The sequence below is a fragment of the Scyliorhinus canicula genome, chromosome 6 (assembly GCF_902713615.1).
Source record: "Scyliorhinus canicula chromosome 6, sScyCan1.1, whole genome shotgun sequence".
Taxonomy (NCBI): Eukaryota; Metazoa; Chordata; class Chondrichthyes; order Carcharhiniformes; family Scyliorhinidae; genus Scyliorhinus; species Scyliorhinus canicula.
The window spans coordinates 120637900-120660767 of NC_052151.1; the positions used below are offsets into that span (position 1 = coordinate 120637900).

General features: G+C 43.2%; 1 protein-coding gene across 7 annotated transcripts in view; it reads left to right on the forward strand.

Moving 5' to 3' along the window:
* Nucleotides 1–22868, forward strand: part of dnajc5ga (DnaJ (Hsp40) homolog, subfamily C, member 5 gamma a) — a 61216-nt gene that overhangs the window by 24715 nt on the left and 13633 nt on the right. For all 7 annotated transcript variants that reach the window (XM_038800019.1, XM_038800020.1, XM_038800023.1 and 4 more), the window contains 2 exons: nt 382–595; nt 1754–1916. In XM_038800019.1, the coding sequence (XP_038655947.1) occupies nt 382–595; nt 1754–1916 (377 nt within the window). The remainder of the gene's footprint in view (nt 1–381; nt 596–1753; nt 1917–22868) is intronic.

Consider the following 22868-nt stretch of genomic DNA (forward strand, 5'->3'; position numbering starts at 1 on the left):
TTACAATGTAAAATGTAACTTTATGATTGTGATAGTACTTATTTAGAATGAAGTTGCTGTTCCGTTAGTTATATGGTTAAAGAAGCTGATTTAATTTCCAGTTTATTTTGAACCAGTTTATTTTGAATCTGATACTAATAGAAAAACAAAATACTGGAAATATGAATGAAAAACAATGTGCTGGAAATGCTCAGCATATCTGGCAGTACCTGTGGAGGTAGAAATGTCTTTCTCCACAAATGCTTCTTTACCACCTGAGTATTTCAAACATGTAAGAAAAATGTTTTTTGAGACATGCTTAGTACAAGAACAGTTTGTCTTCAGCAGCGTCTGTGACCAGTTTATAGTCTTGAAGATTTTATCATTTTGTTTTCCAACCAGAAAACTTGCTCTCAAGTATCACCCAGACAAAAATCCAGACAATCCTGATGCATCAGAGAAGTTTAAGGAAATAAACAATGCAAATGCTATTCTGAATGATGATAATAAGAAACGCATCTATGATGAGCATGGCTCAATGGGACTATATGTGGCTGAGCAGTTTGGAGAAGAGAGTGTCAAATACTACTTTTTGATGAACAAATGTTGGTTTAAGGTGGGTTTTATTTTAAATCTAAAGCGGTTGAATTTATAAATTGCATCTTAAAGTTTAGAAACATTTACACAAATCCTTTGCTAATGTAAAATGGGTGAGCTGTTGAAGTGTTTCTGCTATTCCTGTTATTCAGATGTTCACCAGTTTTTATTTTTATTTTTTTGCTGCATCAAAATGAAACATACCTTAAAGCTGGCTATTGGTCCAATATCATGAATAGGTTTTGGAGTACATTTGTGTATACCTAATGTTTCTGACGTCTCCAATTCAATTTCCCTTTAAATATCCATATGGAAATTCATTTTGGGGGTGCTAGTTGGAGAACAGGAAGAGGATGGGAGCTTAAAGATGGAGCTGCCATGATCAACAAAATGGTAGATCATGCTGGGTGGACAATATGGCCTCTTTATCCTTTTGTGTTGCAAAAAACCTGTTTCAGATTGCAGGAAACTAAAATGTTTGAGCATTTTTTTAGTTGTGACCCTGCAAAACCACATTGCAGAAGTTTGTCGTCTGCATTTTGTTAGCCTGAAATGGTGGTGTGAAGTGTACACAGTAGGTTCACATTTTAACTTGCTGAAATGTTCTTTTAATGCAAGTAGTTTCATTTTGAACTTGCATGGTTTAAGATAATGGAAAATTCCCTAAAACTGAAATGCTTCAATTGAGATTCAACTAAAAACTCCATGATTTAAAAAAAAATAAAAAAATTTAGACTACTCAATTTTTTTTTCAATTAAGGGGCAATTTAGTGTGGCCAATCCACCTAATCTGCACATCTTTGGGTTGTGGGGTGAAGCCCACGCAGACACGGAGAATATGCAAATTCCGCACAGTTACCCGGGATCGGGGACGGGTCCTCAGCGCCGTAGGCAGCAATGCTATCTACTATGCCACCATGCTGCCCAAAACACCATGATCTTAAATGTGTCAGAGCTCTGTGGATTTTTTTTAGCTCCAAGTTCTGACGTTTGATTGAAGTACATTGATCTGAGATAGTCTCTTTGATCCCAGTAAGCTCTTAATACATTTGTTAATAAAGTCAGGTGATGACTGTTAAAAGTAGTTCAGTTACTCTGTTTGCTTTTTAATGTCATAGTAAGTAGAAAGCTCTTTCCCTACAATTTTAACCATAATAATTTTTTCATTATGTGGCAGGCTCTTCTTGTCTGCTGTGGCATTTTCACAGGATGTTGCTGCTGTTGTTGCTGTTGCTTCTGTTGTGGAAAATGCAAACCATCAGGAGAAATGGAAGATTATGATGTTATCAATCCTGAAGATTTAGAGGCACAGATTAGAGCAGAACAAAGTGCTGATGGTGGTAAGTCTGTACAAATGGTTACTATTTGTTAGCTGTGCAGATATTTTGTTTTTCATTAAGATGTGCAAGGCAAACCATTTATATTAAATTGACCATTGAAATTTGGCAAAAAAGACTTTTTAAACAACATTGCCAAATTAATCATTCGGGCAAGTTAGCCAAGTCGTCTTTATCTAGAACTGCTGAGCTGTAAATAGTGCATGTCAGTTCAATATGTGTAATGATCAGGTTCGTTAATCAGTTTTTGAAAGTATAAAGTACAATGATTCAAATACTGGAAATATTCATATATATCTGGTGCTGAAAGCCTACCGGATGTGAAGATTATTCTCATTTTTGTGATTTAAGATGGCTAAATGCTTTCCTAAATGTACAGAGGTTCCCAGAATTTTATGTAGTATTCATCTTGAATGTGACCCATGAGTACAAGAATAAATTCTATTTTCTGTTGTTAACTGTGACGGGATTTGATACTGAAGTGTAATGTTGCACCCAAATGAAAACTTTGTATTGCTAACAGTTACATTTTCAGGTGCTTGTGTTCCAAAAGTAGAAATGGCATCAAAGATTGTTAGATACTGCCAATAATGGGATGGAATATTCCCTATGTTAAATTACCTTACTGTGACAAAATGTTTCTTGATGGAATTTGTTGAAAAGCATGTGGTAAAAATGCTTTCCATTGCTGGCAGTTAGCATTATATGTGCAGTCATGAGAAAATAAAACTTGTTAATATTTTTGGAATAATGTTAGCTGAGAATAATTGAAAGCAATGTTTTCACCACTGTTGAAAGGGCCCTTGCTAATAGCCATGGACCAAGTTTGATGAGGGAGATGAGTAACAGCAGAAAACCGGAGCGAAGAATAACCTGTTAATAGAACCCTGTACTAGAAAGTGTTGACAAAATAATTGAAGGTGACCAATCAAGGGAAAGTTGTATAACTCCTACTTGAAAGCATGTCGAAGAAACATTTTGTCACTCCATTTAGTTGGTTAAGTTTTAAGTGCGTTCATTGTTGGAATTATGTTTTTGAACATTGGTGTCTTAGTGTAACATTGTCTGAAACCTTTTCGAGTTTCCATCTTCTCTCAGTCCCAAATTGTCCTCGTGTCAGAATTCCAAAACTTCACAGTTGGAAAATCTGATTTGTTATAATTGGCTGAGACAATTGTTTGAGTAATCATTGTTGCACTCTTCCACAGAGACATTGTAACTTTCTGATGCTGCTGTTTGTTTCAATAGGTTTATCAAATAATAAATGACACTGTGATTTGTGCCAAACTGTTTCTAAACTTCAATTGTTTAGCCCCATTTTTTTTATTTCAAAGTATTTTGTCAAGAATCAAACTTGTGCTATAGAGACCAATAAAGTACAATTTTTATTTTCAGTCAAAGACCACTACACAACTTGGTGCTTAATCTTTGAGCACAGCCATAACGGGTGTTGATACACCAGTTAACAAGTGTAACTCAATAATTCCCTCTTCTGACATTTTCCTAATTTAATGCACTGTCAAAATTATTCATGTTCAATTTCCTCACCCATGGACAAGTAACTTTCCAAAAATATAAATTGTTTCATTCACGTTTAATTTCCATGGTACAAGACTAAACTCTTCAAAAGGTAGCACAGTACTCCAATTTAAAATGTGTAATTTGTATATAGACCACGTTATGGGACCAAGTTTGTGGTTTTGAATGCATTTGTATCATTCTGGGACCAGTTGGATGTAAAATCTGCCTCAAATTTTGCATTGTCACAATCTTAATCCTAACGTTTGTAACCTCAAACTCCAGGCTTTTATCTATTAAATTTGATCTCTAATTGATCTATGGCTTGTTTAAATTGTTAATTGTGTTAAAAGGAAAGAGTAATATGGCAGTACAATTTTACTGGATTAAATTGCCCCAAAATATTGCTTCAGTCTATTGAATATCACAATCACTTCTTGAATGAAGTTTTGGCTCTTTAATCACCAAGTACAAACCGCTGAGCAATCTGCAGATAGAAATTGTATAATATGGATTAAATTAAAGCAGTCAGTATTGTATAAAATTTACTCAACTACTTTTTGGTGAAAGAAATGTTTGCATTTTCAGTTTTATCCCTCTGAATTTGAAAAAGTAAGCTTTATTCTAAATTGCTTTGTCAGTCGGTGTTAACAAGTAGGTTCCCATATACACCACCGTTTTGCACATTCACTTGAGGCAATTAATGTCCTCTTAAATAGCCACACTACCACATCAGTAAACAGTTTGTGTAGCACTATAATTCATAACTCTTCTTGAAAAAGTTTAAATGACTAAATATTTCACTTAATGTTGTTTCCTATCACTAATTGACAAACCACTACCGATTGGCAAAATTAGAATGGTCGGCAACGTTTTGAGACGAACAAGTTAGAACTGTAGTCCCCACACTTCTTTTTTAAGAGGTACTTTATACAGGCATGATGAATTGTATACTTCACAGTTAATAAGATTATACAGATTCATTTGATTGTAGCCCACGTACAAACCCTCGTTGACGCATTCATCATGAGGTATATGAGAGAATGGGCCTCATCCTAAAAACCTGGAAAGCAAAGGTTCTCTTCTCGTCGCCTCCTGCCACACAATACCCATCTCCATCCATCAAGATCCACAGTGAGCCCTTGGACATGAACAATATGGATCATTTCCCATACCTCGGGAGCTTCCTCTGTGTGAGCAGACATTGATGACGAAATCCAACATGGACTCCAGTGTGTCAGTGCAGCCTTCAGACACCTGAGGAACAGAATATTTGAAGACCGGGACTTTAAACTCAACACCAAGCTCATGGTCAAGAGCAGATGAGATTTCCCCACCCTCATGTATGCATCAGAAACATGGACAAGGTACAGCAGACACCTTAAATCCTTGGAGAGATGTCCCCAGCGCTGCTTCCTCAAAATACTGCAAATCCACTGGCAGGGCAGGCGTATTGGAGTGAGCGTCCTCTCTCAGCCCAGTATCGAGGCACTAGTTACACTCGACCAGCTGCGATTGGTGGGCCACATTGCCCACGTGCCCGACACAAGACTCCCAAAACAAGTGCTCTACTTTGAGCTCCGCAATGATAAGCAATCACTCTTGCTAGCCTTCCTAAATAAATACAACTTTCCCGCTGGAGCATGGGCATCGTTTGCCTGAGAACGCGCAACCTGGAAAAAAGCATCTTCAATCGCCTCTAGCATCATAGGATGGAGCACATGGAGGCGAAGCGTAAACAGCAGAAGGAGAGCGCAGAATCCAGAGCATCCCACCCACCCACCTCATCAAGCACCACCTGCCAAACAAACCTGTGGCAATGTCTGTGGAGCCAGGATCAGGTAGAATCGACCTCCTTGGAGTGGAAGCAAGTCATCCTTGATGCTGAGGGACTGCCCAAGAGAAGAGCATGATCAAGTTCACCTGGGTACATGGCTTGCTCTGCCACTTGGGAAATATTGCCAATTTTAAAGGTACTTTGTCACGGTTACCCTCATCAAATTCTGTGAAATAAAATTTAAACCTTAGCTCTTTTTGTGCAAAATATACCAAGGACAATTTTCCTTGGTATTGAAATTCTAACTAATGACAGAGACGGTATCATGATGTATTAACTTTCCTAATGAATGAGCCCAGTAATTTGAATTGTGTGCAATTAATGCGTTTAGCATGCAGAACTAAAGCCATTGCAATCTATAGACTATTAACACTCCAAAGGAAGTGCCTGCGAGAATGCTTCTTCATTCCCAAAGGCGATGGAGTAAAATTGTGCATCTTAAAAGTAATTACCTGTGAAGCACTTTGGGATATTCTGAGGAAATTAAATTTGCCAAATGGATGGAAATTTTCTCCCTCCTTTTTTGTATTTCATTATTCACCTTTGTTCTGCAGTTCATCAATGTCCTTATTTCTCTTTATACCTATCTATATTGATTTCAAATCCTGTTCTCACTCTGCATTTAACCAACTCAGTTTTTGAAATAGTAAAAGGACTATGGATCAATTTTTTTCTTTGTTGCAAAAATAAAATGTTGCAGATACTAGAAATCTGAAATAAAAACAGAAAATACCAGAAATACTCGGGTTGGGCAGCATCTGTGGAGAGAAAGTGTTTTGGGTCAATGATGGGTCTGATGAAGAGTGGTGATGTGCTGCATAAGACCAGGGAATGTGTAGTCAAGTGCCAGCAACTGATTAGATCACAAACTAAGAACTCAGCGACCAACTTAAATGTGTATGCCACCGCTGTCACAGTCTTCATCAGCAAATGTGTGGACGACTATGTGCCAAAGAAAGCAGTGTGTATGTTCCCCAACCAGAAACCATGGCCCAATCGCAAGATTGACTCCCTACTGAAGGACAGATCTGAGGCGTTCAAGTCAGGCGACCCTGACCTATACAAGAAATCCAGGTACGACCTCTGCAAAGCCATCCGAGATGCCACAAGAGAATATCAGACCAAGCTACAGTCACAGACTAGCGTTACAGACTCTGGGCGGTTGTGGCAAGGACTAAATAACATAACGGGCTACAAAGCGAAGCCGAGCAGTATCTCCGGCAGCAGCGCACCCCTCCCCGATGAACTCAATGCATTCTATGCTCGGATCGAGCAGGAAACCAATGATCCGCTGTCGAGTGCCCCAGCAGCCCATAACACACCCATACCCACCATCACAGCTTCCGAAGTCAGATCGTCTTTCCTGAAAGTGAACCCTCAGAAGGTGACGGGTCCGGACGGGATCCCTGGTTGTGCACTCGAGCCTGCGTGGACCAGCTGGCAGATGTGTTCGCGGACATCTTTAACCGGTCCCTACTCCACTCCGCGGTCCCTGCTTCAAGAAGACTGCTCGGCCCAAGACTGCAAGAAACTTCAGAGAGTCTTGAACCCAGCCCAGTGCATCAAACGAACCTGCCTCCCGTCCATTGATTCTGTCTACACCTCCCGCTGCCTGGGGAAAGCGGGCAGCATAATCAAAGACCTCTCCTACCCGGCTTACTCACTCTTCCAACTACTTCCATTGGGCAGGAGATACAAAAATCTGAGAACACGCACAAACAGACTCAAAAACAGCTTCTTCTCCGCTGTTACCAGACTCCTAAATGACCCTCTATGGACTGACCTCATTAACTCTACACCCCTGTATGATTCACCCGTGCCGGTGCTATGTGTACATTGTATACCTTGTTGCCCTATTATGTATTATCTTTTATTTCCTTTTCATGTACTTAATGATCTGTTGAGCTGCTCGCAGAAAAATACTTTTCACTGTACCTTGGTACACGTGACAATAATCAAACCCAATCCAAACAATCTACAAAACAGAAAACCAAAGATAGGAGCTGAGTGAACTTTAGTGGAAAGTTGTGCCCCCAGGAATGGGACTATAAATTACATGGAATTATATTTACCGCTGAATAATTTCCCATTGTTCCACTCTTTGAAATTTGCAGCTGATACCAAATTGGGAGGCAGTGTACCTTAATGTTGAGGACTGCACTGGATAAATGACAAATGAAATTTACAGCAGCTAAGTGAGAGGTTCATTGCTGTAGGATGAGCAAGGAGGTCATTATTTCTTGGAATATAGAGCTGGGATAGGCCATTGCGCTCCTTGAGCCTGTCCCAACATTAAATGTGACCTATCTCCATGACCCACTTTTGACCTATATCCCTTGATACCTTTGGATTATGAAAATCTACCCAACTCCATTTTAAGGTGGCATAAGTAGGAATCTCCACCAAATCAAATAAAGATTTCAGCTTGAACTTCTTTACACAAAACTTGCTACCACATGTAATGATCGCTACAGGTGGCATTGCTGCATTGAAAATGGGGGCTGATGGATACGTCCGAATGAGGAAAATAGACCAGTGCAGAAACAGGGTGTTAAGAAGCACTTGGAATTGGAGGTAGCTCAGATGGCTTATAAACACTGATATAGACCAGTTAGATCAAATAGCCCGATTCTGTTGTAGATTCCACACACGAATGCAAGATGTAAACAGAATTTCTTTTTACTCCATCTTAACGGTTCAGAATTGAGAGGTCAGAAACAGTTAGTGCTTCAATTAATATTTAACTGTGTTCCTAAAGGTGCAGCATAGACCAAGTACATATTTGAAATTTAATTGTGCTATTTATTTGTGAGCAAAGTTGTAGTTCATGGAATAAAAGGTATAGTAGCAACATGAATACGGAATTGTCTGACGGGAAACAAGTAGTGGTTAATGGATGTTTCTCGTGTTGGAGGGAGATTTGTAATGGAGTTCCCTAGGGGGGTCAGTGTTAGGGTCATTGCTTTTCCCAATGCATATTAATGCCCTAGATCTTAGTGTACAGGGTACAATTTCATAGTTTGTGGATAGTACAAAACTTGGGAACTTTGAACTGTGAGGAAGCTAGTGTAGAACTTCAAAGGGGACATAGACAAGTTGGTGGAATGTGCAGACAGGTGGCAGATGGAAGTTCAATGCAGAGAAATGTGCATTGATTAATTTTTGATATGAAGAACATGGAGAGACATTACAAAATAAAGGATGCAACTTCAGAGGGTGTGCAGGAGCAGAAGGACATGCGTATCAATCTAGAAGAAGGCAGGACAGGTTAAGAGAACAGTTAATAAACCATACACTATCCTGGGCTTAATTAATCGGGGCATAGAATACAAGAGCAAGGAGGTTATGTTAAATTTGCATATGTTACTAGTTTGCCTTCCACTATAAGATTGCATGTGCCCAATGCTGGGTGCTGCACTTTAGGAAGGATGTGAAAGCATTAGAGATGGTACAGAAAAGATTCATAGGAATAGTTCTGGGGTGAGGAACTGTTATGAAGAGAGATTGGAGCAGTTAGGACTGTTTTGCTTGGAGACAAGAAGGCAGACAAGAGATTTTAAAGAGGTATTCAAAATCATGAGCAGTCTGGACAGTGTAGAAAAAGCTGTTCCCGCTCATAAAGGATCGAGAATGAGAGGGTGCAGATTTAAAGTAATTAGTAAAAGAAGCAAAAGTGATGTCAGGAACGAGTTAAGAATTTGGAATGTGCAACCTGTGGGTGTGGTGAAGGCAGGTTCAATTGAAGCAGTCAAAAGGGAATGAGACTGTTGTCTGACGAAGAATATGCAGAATTATGGGAAAAGGTAGGGGGATTGGTAGTTGCTCATTCGAAGAGCTAGAGCTGACACAATGGGCCAAAAGGCCTCCTGCTCCATAGCAATTCTGATTTATTGCAAGTGATTTTGTAATCACTGTAGCAACTATTATTATTAAGTCCCAAATTGAAGGTAGGCTTATTCAATACTGAATTGAAAACTACTTTAGGTTTATGTGACTGTGACAATGCTGACTTGATCTAAAGACTTGATGTGCATTATGTCCATAATATACTAATGTGATTTAGTTTAGGCTTCAGATTCCACCTAATTAAATATACTACACTCCGCCCTTGGCTTACAAACTATTTTGGACCTGACGCCACCACGAATTCTTGGGTTTCAAGGTCACATGAGCTACTGATACTAGTGAAGATGACATATACTTTTCATACATTTCCCATAGCCTTTTCTCTACAATGTACACTTTATTTTAAAAGTCTGAATTAATCCTTAATAAAGTTGGTTGCATTTATTCAACCAGTTGATTATTTAAATTTCTCGGATTTTTGTGTATTTAATAATTCAACATATATGTGCTTAACACTGCTCACACAGTAACATTTTTGTTACAATTATTTCATTAATGACAAGTGACATTCATGCCATCCAAATGACCATCTCCAACAAGCGATAATCTAACCATCGCCCCATAACATTTAATGGCATGACCAACGCTGAATTCCCTACTATTAGCATCCTGGGGCTTGCCATTGATCAAAAACTGAATTTAACTAACCATATAAATACTGTATCTACAAGGATACTTGTGGCAAGTAACTCAGCTGACTCCCCAAAGCTGGTCCACCATCTACAAGACGAGGCACAAGTCAAGGATATGATGGAATACCCTTCACTTGCCTGGATGAGTGCAGCTACAACAAATGGAGAAGCCTGACACCATACAGGCAAAGCAGCCCGCTTTATTTAATTGAATTTACAGTGCAGAAGGAGGCCATTCGGTCCATCAAGTCAGTTTGAAAGAGCACCCTACCCAAGCTATCCCCATAATCCACCCAACACTAAGGGCATTTTAGCACAGCCAATCCACCTAACCTGCATTTCTTTGGACTGTGGGAGGAAACCGGAGCACCTGGAGGAAACCCACGCACACACTGGGAGAATGTTCAGACTCCGCACAGACAGTGACCCAAGCTGGGAATCGAACCTGGGTCCCTGGAGCTGTGAAGCAATTGTGCTAACCACTATGCTACCGTGCTGCCCGGTAGCTTCCCCATCCAAAATACTCACTCCCTTCCCCAACAATGCACAGTAGCAGCAGTTTGTACCATCTACAAGCTGCCCTGCAGGAACTCACTAAGGCTCCTTAGGCAGTACCTTCCAAACCCACATCAGCTACAATGTGGGAACACCACCATCTGGACGTTCCCTTCTAAGTCACTCTCAATCCTAGTTTATAAACATATTGCTGTTCCTTCGCTGCCACTGGGTCAAAGCCCTGCAACTCACTCCATAACAGCACTGTGGGTGTACCTACACCACATGGACTAATGCAGTTCAAGAAGACAACTCCCCATTACCTCGAGAACAATTAAGGGTGGCCAATAAATGCTGGCCTAACCAGCGATGCCCACATCCTGCAAATTAATTTTTTAAAACATTTAAAGACTTGCTCAAATAGGATTCATAAAATTCAAGTTTGACCAGAAAAATAGTTCAAAGAAAGGAGAGATGAATACAAAACAACTGTCTCAGTAAGCTGGAGAATAAAGATATTTGCTTTCTTCAAGCAAATATTCATATCCATACGTATTTTACTTCATTTTAAAAAGAACTAGCTAAACTACTCTGGGATCTCGCTGCTAATAAATATCCCAGATAAGTGTCATGATCCATGACTGGTCCTGGTCCTGTTGCAGATAGAAAATGACTCACAAAGTAAAATGAAAAATAATGCATTGAGCAAAAAGTGCTCGCTTTCACTTGTAACACTACATTAATGTAGTACTTAGCGCCTACTTTCTTACTACCACTTTAATTGAGTAATCTATTGGGAACTATAATTGCTCGTTGATTACTCTAGCAGGTGGGCACAATTTTCTTTTGATTGTGAATTCAAGATCTCCAGAATATATTGGATTTCCATTGTAATGCCCAAACAAATTAGCATTGCACTGTCCTGAGATGGTACCCATTGCCTCATATCACATCCATCATACCTTTTCAAAACAAAGGAGAGAGAGCTGATGCTCGCAATTATAGATCAGGCAACTTAACATCAGTGGTGGGAAATGGTTTTACAGATAATCCAGGGTAATATTGAAATTTGGAAACGTATGTTTAATTCCCTTTTCTTCCATGTACTGAATGATCTGTTGAGCTGCTTGCAGCAAAATACTTTTCACTGTACCTCTGTACACGTGACAATAAACAAATCCAATCCAATCCAATGGGCTAAGGAACGAAAGTGTGCACTGATTGTTGAACACACATCACAGTTGACGAACGTGATTCAGTTCTTTGAAGTCACCGAGAGGCTGGACGAGCGTAATGTGGTTAATGTTTATCTAAGCTTTCAAAAGGCATTTGATGGAGAAGTTAGCAAAATTAAAGCCCATGGAATTAAAGAAACAGTGACAATTTATTTTTAATTGGCTAAGGGATAGAAAGCAGAGAGAATAGTGGTTGTTTTTTTTTAAGAAAACAATATTGTTCCACAGAGGTTTAGAATAGGACTACTGACCTTTGTGATGTATTTTACTGGCTTGGATTTGTGTATAAAGGGCATAATTTCAAAGTTGCAGATGACAACTTGGACATGTAGTGGGATTTAAAGAGGCTCGTGAAATGGGCAGACGGGAGGCAAAGTAAACTTAATACAGAGAGGCCTAGGGGTACATTTACACAAATGTTTGAGTTTGCAGGATAAGTTGAGGAGACTAATATGAAGGCCAAGGGCACCTTTATTCATAGAAGTATGGAATGCAAAAGTAAGGAGGCTACTCTAAACCTTTATAAATCTCTGGTTAGGACTCGGCGTCTATTTTGTGTTCAATTCTGAGCACTATAGAAAGGGTCTTAGCAAGGATACAGAGTGGTTAATTAGAACGGTGCCATAGGTGAGGGACGAATACAGAGAGTTATGATCAAAAGAGAATTGGATAAGTATCTGAAGGGAACCAATTCACAGGGCTACGGGGAAAGAATAGTCTTATTGGATTTCACATGTCCTTGGCAAATCCATCCTTTCTACATCATTCTGCGATTCAAAAAGTGAGGAAATTTAAGAACTTCAGGTTGTGCAAACATTTTGCCTAAACCTGTTCAAGCGATTCAGTTTGTCCTTCACTGCCATCAACATCATCCAACCAGGAGCTGAGGAAAATAATCTACATATCTGGTACACAGATTCTGACCTCAGATTTCCTATGAAGACCATGGGATAGTGGGTATTGTAAAAGCAGAGTTCTGCATTAATGTGAAAATGAAACCTCAGAAGATGAAAGCAAGCTAAATGTGGAAACAAAATTTTACATAGAATTACAGCCCAAAGACTGGTTCAACTACTCCATGCATTATGCTTCACTCAAGTCTCTCGCTTCTTCCTCTAACCAGGCCAATATTAATTTTTATTCTTTTATCCCTCATGTTTATCAAACTTTCCCTTAAATACATGAACTAGTCACTTCACCTATTCTGTGCAGTAGTGAATTCTACTCTTTGGCTAAATGAAATGAAATTTAAATCGCTTATTGTCACGAGTAGGCTTCAATGAAGTTACTGTGAAAAGCCCCTAGTTGCCACATTCCGGCGCCTGTCCGGGGAGGCTGGTACGGGAATCGAACCGGGCTGCTGGCCTGCTTGGTTTGCTTTAAAATCCAGCGATTTAGCCGAGTGAGCTAAACCAGCCTCTGCCACTCTTTGCAGTATCTGGGAGTGAAAACAATGGGAGATCATGTAATATTTATTCCTGGCAAACTAGATTGCAGAGTCTCTAATCTTGCACTTGATCTGCTGACCTTTGGCTGCACTAGACCTCCTCTGCAATGCTGGCCTGTGAAGCAATAATACACCCCATAGTCATATCTGTTTGCAATACAAGTGGTAATGCATTCACCTCTTTAGGAATCACACTGGCGCAGTTAACATTTACACACTACCCATATGCACATATGGCTTTTGTGAACTCAAAAAAGGATAGGTGGAATTACTAAGCTGAAAACAGCCATTCTCTCTACCTTTACACCACTCTGCCCTCTTAAATAACATTAGCTACATGAACCAGATTCCAGGATATGTCCTCCATTCAGCATGCAGCTGGGTCAAAGGATGCTCTGGTCTTTTCCTCCTCCAGTAAATTCTGGATGCACCCACTGCTCACTTAAATAAAAGCATCAGCAGCCCCTGCAGAATGGCACAACCCTAAATAGAAACATCCGTTTCTTAATCTCTGCCAGTAAAAGATCCATGATATTTGGCTTGGGCTGGGATTTTATTACATGACACTATTTAATTGGGAACTGGCCTCCTCAAAGTGGTCTTTTGATCTATACTTCCATTTTTGTGTTGATGTTCACTCACTCAAAACGATTATGCTTCATATTTGCAATCTCGCAGCATCATGGCAAACACCATCACCACGAGGGCTCTAATGGTTGAGGAAGATGTCTCATTACCATTAATCAATGAGGATGGACATTAAATGCATTGCTCGCATCCCTCGTTTTCATATACATGCAGTGGTAAACATTTGCAATTATGCATGCCATATGGTTGGTAATTTTGAGAATCCTGCTCTCTCAGATATTTGATAGATCCTCTACTGCAGTTCTTGTGAATGAGAGAAAATAGTCCAGTTGATGATTATACAGCCTTGTGACATAAAGGTCAGGAACTCGCAAACTGATACCTTTTGAATTTAATGTTCATAACATTGGTTTTGGAGGTGCGATAGTTTTCTGTCCCCAGGAATTTCAGGTCTTAATTTCTCAATCTCTAAGAGTTACTTGATTATTTGGATGTGCCAAAATTTCCAGGGCTCCAAAAGAGGTGCTGTACTCTTTGGATTTGCACATAACTTGAATCCCGATGGTCACAGAGCAAACCTTCAATTTTATTCCATCATGCCTTCCTTTATGCTTAGATTTTATACAGTTTGCTGTGACACTGTAAAAAAAAATTCCTCAAAGAGTTTGGAGCAGATATGATTTTATGGTGATTGTAAACAAGGAAGGTTTTATATCCAATAGCAGGCTTGTCCAACCCATGTTCCAAAGGCCACAACCACGCTCCCCAAGCCTCTACATTCTGCACAGGGAGCCAGTGCTCCACCTATAGGTAAATAATGCAAAAAGCTGCACCTCCGATCACAGACCACACATTTGCTGCTATAAGCCCATCACCATCAAACCCTGGAGAGAAACCGTCTCTGATTGTAGAGGCAGTGGAAGGCAGGGTGCCTTCTCTTCATTTCCACAATGTGCCCTCACTCTCATCCTGCTATGCAGGCATGGCCCCTAAAGAGCACAGGGTTCAAGTGGGCCGGAGAGGCCATGAGGAACAGCAGAGTTGCAGCAACAGCCTGGACCCAGTTCATCCAGGGCCGCTGGAGTCCCAGACAGGGCGGAGTGAGGAAGTGCACCCTTCCTCAGGGTCCCAAATACCTCCTCGGTGTCCAAACCTTCTGAGTGGGGGTTGTGTGTCGGGAAGAGAGCAAGAACCCTGAGACTGGGAGTGAGCTGAGTACATGCACAGCCTGCTGCCTACCTCCCCCTCAAAAATTCTACCCCTAAAGCAAGCCAGCGAGGAGGAAAAGCCCAGGCTGAAAGGCCAACCTGCTTTCATATGAATTTCTTCATGACCAGCGGAGTGTGTGCCACCAGAGGTGAGTGCTAATCAGTGTTGGGTAAACCAAACTCCTTGGCTCGGCTCTGGTCCCCACCCCTTCCCAAGTGACCAGGACATGGGACTAGTCTCTCTCTCTCTCTCTCTCTCTCTCACACTACTTCTTCAGCAAAAAGGCTTTACTGGTTAACTCTGCTGTTTGGCATTTAAAAAAAAAAAGTATTTTATTCCAAACATGTTCAACATAGTAACACAACCGTAACATCGAACAGTGTACAGTTTGTACATTTACACCACACCCCCACGTCAAACAGCTCCTCAAATAAAGTCACGAACAGCATCCACCGTACCTCAAAGCCCTCCACCGACCCCTTTAGGGCACATTTGATTTTCTCCAACCTGAAGTACTCGTACAAGTCTCCCAATCATGCCATGATCCCCAGTGGCGTAGCAGCTCTCCATTTCAAAAGTATCCATTGTCAGGCAATAGAGGCGGATGCCATGTCTTCGGCCCCCTTCCGCTCCAGCAATTCTGGCACCTTGACACCCCAAAGATCGGCACCATAGGTTCCAGCTTCATCTCAAACTCTACAATCATCGATAGGTTCCTAAACACCGCCTCCCAAAAGTTCTCCAACTCCTCACACCCCCAAAACATATGGACATGGTTTGTCGGCCCTCTCTCACACCCATCCACTATCTCCGGGTGAAAGCCTCTCATTTGGGCCCGAGTCATGTGGACACTATGCACGACCTTAAATTGCGTAAGACTCATCCTGGCACAGGAGGAAGTTGCGTTCACTCGACCCATTATTTTGCACCAAAGCCCACATCCTATCTCCCTCCCCAACTCCTCTTTTCACCTCCGCTTGATCCTTTTCACTAAGGTCATGCCCTGCTCTCCCAACAACCCATATATGTCCCCATCCTACCATCCGCCCTTTCATCTGGGAGCAACATTTTCTCCAAAAGCTTGTATTCTGATACCTGAGAGAATGAAGGCAGCTCCTTGTGCGCAAAGTCCCGCACCTGCCAGTAACTGAACTCTCCCCTGTGGTCGCTTGAACCTCTCCCATTTCTCTAGCCCAGCAAACTTGGCATGGCATTTTTTTTAATAGTCATATTTATTAATTAAAGTGTTTTAAAAAAATATTTTTTATTCTCCTTTTTAACATTTTCTCCCAAATTTACACCCAACAATAAACAATAATCAGTAACAAATATGTCAACCCCCATATCAAATTTATTAATTAAAGTTATCAGTTTATTGCTTTGACATTAATTTTTTTTTAAATTCGTGTTTAATGTGCCAATCTTAATCTTGCCAAAATTTGCATCAATTTGCCTTCGAGTGAGGAAAATAAAATTTAAATGCAACCCTCCAAGTGAAGAGGTTGGACAAACCTCTCCTTTAGGCTAACTAATGTTTAACTGCTAGCAGTTGCCTCAATTTGGGGTGTTTCACAGCGCCGGCGTCCCAGGTTCGATTCCCAGCTTAGGTCACTGTCCGTGCGGAGTGCCTGGGTGGGTTCCCTCCAGGAGCTCCAGTTCCTCCCACAAGTCCCAAAAAATGTGCTTGTTAAGTGAATTGGACGTTCTGAATTCTCCCGTGTCCACGAACAGGTGCCAGAATGTGGCGACTCATGGCTTTTCACAGTAACTTCATTGCAGTCTTAATGTAAGCCTATTTGAACAATAAAGATTATTATTATAGGGCTCTGGACCAGGTGCAGGAAGGTGGGGTTAGAAAGGGCACCCGAGTCCTGGAACTGGCATGGACAAGATGGGCCGAATGGCCTCGTTCTGTGCTGTCTAAGAAGTCCTGTGGATGAATGGTAAACTAAACATCCATAATGGTACGGTTGTTCTCTGATACCTAGCATTTGCTTTATGAAAAATGTAGCTTATTATGTATCTGTTCATTTAAAGCATCAAGTAAAGCTAAAAGGGCATTGTTTATAAGGGAGAGACTTTAGAGAATAGAGTAAAGAAAACAGCAGAAAAATCAAAGTCACGTCAGAGCAAGTACCCTTTAGGTCAAGGTATAAGATGTTGTAATGTTAGGCAGCCTTTCTTATCTCAAGCCGAACAACATCCCTTTTGAAGGAATTTAAAAAAATGTTTTGCCAGTATTTTTTACAATTGTGAAAATTATCTACTGCATTTGTGTGTGTGTGAGGTATTCATGCAGACATTAGTATGGTGCAGTTTTGCCTCATTATTCCGCCATGTCAACAGTGCATTCAACAGCACCTAATTTTCTGAGGAATTAAAATTTTTGGGAGTACGCTGCAGTTTGGTTAAATATATATGCTTTTGCTTTCCCTTGTCTTTACCTTCGGCTGTGCAGCATGAGCCCAGTCTATCTGATTATATTTCTGTAAGCCGGAGCAATATGCAGAGTCGTAATGGTCTCAACGCAAGCTCTGTTTCTTCCTCCACAGATGAGTACCAGAGCTGCTGACTTTTTGCCAGCGTTTCTGTTTTTGTTTGTCTTTTCGATGCGATCTGTCTGCCTGAAATTCAGATTTACCAAAAGTAATGGCACCATGTATATTGCTCAGTGCAGTCTACTTCTCTCTCTTTCTTGTACTGTTGCGCTCTGGACATGACAGGCAAGATTTTAATTCGCTTACAACCCATTTGCTTACACAGTTTAAAAAAAAAATAAGCCAGTGTTTTAGCTATTTAAATTAGATCAGTCAAGGTGACTGATGACTGGAGATTGTTCATGCTTCCGTTCGGGAAGGAAGATCTGGGGCTGGATACTCTGTTTTCGGGAGTATGTCCCCATGCCGTTGGGAAAACTGTAGTCTTTTATGCCAGGAAAACTGGCGTCAAATGGCCACAGATTCACAGCCTTGCAGGGAGCTAGCAGGCAGCTGTTGTGGAGCTCACAGCTTCAGGTGCCAATACGCCCCCCCCCCCCCCCCCCCCCCCCCGCACTTCCTGGTCAGGGGCCACACATGCGCATGGCAGTGGCCTCCAGCGGCCGCGCCGTGCTCCATGGCGTACTCTGACCGCGGACCTGGACCGTGGAAATAGTGCCTTCAATCGGCAACTTGCCCGACCCGGACCGCATGTGAAAAAACAACCCAGTCCTGAATGAGGCCCTGTTGCCCTCCGATCGGCCCGTCCCCAACTGTGGTGGCCGCAGACTGAGACCGCGTAAGCCTAACGAGTTTCATGAACAGCAGGACCAGATTAGATCCACGCAGTCGGAAATTCGGCTGGTCGGGGGGCGGAGAATAGTGGGGTGGGCCTCTGGCAATGGCCTCGGGTGGTGGATACTCGGCGCGGCGACTCTTTTCGGGGGGTGGAGAATCGCAGAACCGGTGGCGGTCCCGATTTCATGCATGAAACTGGATTCTCCGCTCTGTCATCGAACACGTTTTCGGAGTTGGGGTGCGGAGAATCCAGACCCTGATTTCTAAAAAAACGGGTTAAAGTGATATGGAATCATAGAATTTACAGTGCAGGAGGAGGCCATTCAGTCCATCATGTCTGCACCGGCTTCTGGAAAAGAGCGCCCTACTCAAAGCCATACCTCCACCCTATCCTCATAATCCCACCTAACCTGCATATTTTGGACACTTTAAGGGGAAATTTTGAATGGCCAATCCACCGAATCCAGCAGGGCTACCGACTGTGACGCCTAGCCATGATCATAACTACCAGAATTCACAATGATTATTGTTAATGATTGTTAATCAACCTCTCTTGCCCAGAAGGTAAGTAAATATATGCCCAGTTGGGCAGCATGGTGGCGCAGTGGTTCCAGATTCGATCCCGGCTCTGGGCCGCTGTCCATGTGGAGTTTGCACATTCTCCCCGTGTTTGTCGAGGAAGAGACCCAAAAAGAGTTTTGCGCCGGGCACTGAGCTGTCGCGAATCACTGAGTGAGGTTGTGATCCAGATATTCATATTTAAATCAGTTTTTTGGTTCATATAAATAGGCTCAGCCAGTTGATATTACTTGTTGCAACTGTTGGACAGTTTGAAGCCTTTTCAGTAAATTTGTACCTTTTTCCTATCTCCATGCTGCCCCTCAGCAATATCATCTGAAATCATGGGATCAGTTTGCACATATACACTGACTGTGTTTAGCTCTACCTTGTCGCCACTTCTCTTGACCCCCCCTCTATTTCTAAATTGTCTGACTTCCAGCATTCCAGATTTTTTTCCAATTAAATATTGACAAAATATTGCCACTGATTGCAACTATGTTAGACTGAACCAGACTGTTCACAACCTTTGTTATATTTGACTTCAAGGTGAGCTTTCGACCTCCACATCTGCGCAACTAACACCGCCTTTTTCCATCTATGTAACATTACTTGACTTCGACCGTGGCCCCATTCATCTATTGTTGAAACCCTCAACATGCTTGGTTACTTCTAGGCTTGATTACTCCAAAGCACGGTAGCACAGTGGTTAGCATGATTGCTTCACAGCTCCAGGGTCCCTGGTTCGATTCCCAGCTTGGGTCACTGTCTGTGCGGAGTCTGCATGTTCGCCCTGTGTCTGCGTGGGTTTCCTCCGGGTGCTCCGGTTTACTCCCACAGTCCAAACATGTGCAGGTTAGGTGGATTGGCCACGCTAAATTGTCCTTGGTGTCCAAAAAAGGTTAGGTGGGGTTACTGGGTTACGTGGATGCGATAGGCTTAAATGGGGTGCTCTTTCCAAGGGCCGGTGCAGACTCGATTGGCCAAAGGGCAACCTTCTGCACTGTAAATTCTATGATTCATTCCGAATTGCACGTTTTATGTTAAAGATGCTATATAAATGAAACATTCCCCTCCCCTTGCCTGATAATCCCCAACCTGTCCTTGGGGTTATCTAAAGTCTGCTTTCAAGAGCCATATAAACCATTCTTGCTCTTGGGGACACAATTATGTCCACTGAAGCATCTGGAATCAGTTCAAGCAATTAAGTGCCATTGTAGAGAAATAATCCAATTGTAGTTGCTGGTTTTGTCCCTAAAACATGACATTATTAATTGCAGCATCGATGTGTCACCAGTTTGTGACAGGCTAGCAGTTTGCAATGCTCACTATGGCATGAAAGTTTTCAAAACTAGGGACTATATTTCGAGGAGCAGTATGTACAAAGCCTCTGTATTAATGGATTTCTAAAGAACACACATATAAACTTAGCAGACGGGGGGCTTAGGTGGGGTTGCGGGGAAGGGTGGAGGCATGGGATTGGGTGGGGTGCACTTTCCGGGGGCCGGTGCGGACTCGGTGTTGTTGCTCGTTATGCTTTCTCTTTAATTGCTCTGTTTTAATAACCTTTGCTCTAGAGTCGCCAGGCATCTTTCTGATACCACCACGAGGTTCAAGGCCAAGTACTGATTAATAACTCAATACACCAGTTAGTAAGTTTCAAATCAATACACATTTATTATACACACAGTTAATCACTACTCATGCATAAACTCTACTTACTAAACTATCACTGCTACTAAAGGCCTATACTTAGCTTTCGAATGGCCCACCAGGTCAGAGGAACAATGGCCTTTGTCCGGTTCTGAATCTGCTGGCTTCAAGCTGGTATGGAATAGTAGCTAGGAGCGTCTATCTCGTAGCGTGCGTTGACTGGAGACTTACTTGGTTGATGCAGCTGCTAGGCAGGTGTCTCCTCGCTGAGAGTCACGGTCAAGAGTTCTTTGAGAGCTGCCAAGAGAGCGAACTGAACTTGGGGACGCTATCTTATAGGTCCCAGGGGTTTCGCGCCCTTTTGGGCAGACCCCGGACTTGGTCCCAATTAATTGGACCAGGTTTCAATCGTTCTAATCGATTTCTCCAATACTGGAGCTGTTCCCTGATCGTTGGGCGGGCCCTATGTGTCTGTTGGCCTGCCTTTGTCCTAGCTCCCACTGGCGCCGGGGAGTCTGTCTTGGTCCCGATTGTTTCAATGTTTCTGATTGTTTCTGGGGAACGCTCATTAGTATGTAGATAGCTATTGGTTTCGATTCTGTCTGGGTTCTGCAAATCTTAATACACAGGAAACCTTGCACCTGCTTGTTTTCCTTGTAGCTGGCCAATTTTCCCTGTACGCTTTGCGGGCATCCATTTTGGAATCGGAACGTGGCCACCCCAGGTGGCTACAGTGGGCCAAGTGGCCTCCTTCTGCGCTGTAAATTCTATCTATATAAAAAGACTTGACCAACTTGAACGAGGGAAGTCTGACGGGAAATGCCATTTGGGTTCCATCAGTATATCCATATGATGCTGAGCATTTATCGTGAGCTATCAAAGATGAGAGACAAGTATTTTATTGTTTAATGAGAATGCTGTCATGGGGACTTCCGGTTGCGGTGATGTGGAGCTAAGCCGTACGTTCGGCAGCTCCCGCTATTTACGGACTGGCCCCTAACTGCGCTGGACGGACTTTTCCCAGTGTGGGAAGACATCAGCAACGCTTTTCTGCCGGTGGATGGACTGGACCAGGAGCAGGGCGGTTAAAAAAATCGGCTCTGGAGCAGAGAAAGGTGCGAGGGAGGAAGACCAAGATGGCGGCGGGCGGGGAACCGGCAGCGTGGCAGCAGTGGGTGCAGCATCACTGCTTCAGGGAGCTGAAAGCTGAACTGCTGGAACCGCTAAAGGCCTCACTTGACAAGCTCATGGCTGCCCAGGGGGCAGAGATCCGCGAGGTCTGGCAAAAGGTTTCGGAGAATGAGGATGAAATCCTAGGCCTGAAGGTGGAGGCGCATGAGGCGCTCCACAAGAAATAGCAGGCGAGGCTGGAGGAAATGGAGAACCGCTCGCGGCGGAAGAATTTGCGGATCCTGGGCCTCCCGGAGGGGCTGGACGGATCGGACTTGGGGGGCCTACGTGGTCACGATGCTGAACTCGCTAATGGGAGCAGGGTCCTTCCAAGGGCCTTGGAGCTGGAGGGGGCCCATCGAGTGTTGGTGAGAAGGCCCAAGCCTAACGAGCCGCCAAGGGCGGTGCTGGTGCAGTTTCACCGTTCGTTGACCGAGAATGTGTGCTTAGGTGGGCCCAGCAGGTGGGAGAATGCGGAGGTCAGAATTTACCAGGACTGGAGCGCGGAGGTGGTGAAGAAGAGGGCCGGTTATAACCGGTCGAAAGCAGTGCTGCACAAGAGAGGAGTGAAGTTTGGCCTGTTGCAGCCGGCGTGCCTTTGGGTCACTTACCGCCAGTGTTATTTTGACTCCCCGGAAAAGGCCTGGGCCTTTGTCCAGGCAGTGAAGCTGGACTCGGACTGAGGATTGAGGGGGGGTTGGGGACTGATAAGTATTTGGAGGCTCTGTTCTCCTATGTCTTTTGTGTTGGTTTTTGTCTTTTTCTTTTCTAGTGGGGAAGCTTGTGGGATGTTTTGTAGGCCCGTAGTGGCGCGGGCCTACTCTTCCCGCGTTTTGGGTCGAGGGGCGGGGTTTTTCCGCGTTGGAGTCGGAACGGGAGGGGACTGTGCTGGTTGGGGGGAAGGGTGGTAGAGGGGGGAGAGAGAGCGGGGGGGGGAGGGGGGGAGAGAGAGCGGGGGGGGGAGGGGGGGAGAAGAGAGCAGGGGGTGGTACCGGGTTGCTGCTGGAAGGGCCGAAGGGGAACTGAAGGTATTGGGAGGGGTCGGGACGAGGATCTACCACTGTGGGGAACGGGCTGTGCAGGGACTGCGGGCACGTGGTTGGCCGAGGAAGAGTGATGGCTGACCGGTGGGGTGGGCGGGTGAATAGCCCCCCAATTCGGCTGGTCACATGGAATGTAAGGGGGCTGAACGGGCCGGTCAAGCGGGCCCAGGTGGTCGCACATTTGAAGGGGCTGGGGGCGGATGTGGCTATGCTCCAGGAGATGCACCTTAGGGTGGCGGATCAGGTGAGGTTGAGAAAGGGGTGGATTGGGCAAGTGTTCCATTCGGGGTTGGATGCTATAAACTGGGGAGTGGCGATTGTGGTGGGGAAGTGAATGTCGTTTGTGGCGTCGAATGTGGTGGCGGACAGTTGTGGCAGATATGTGATGG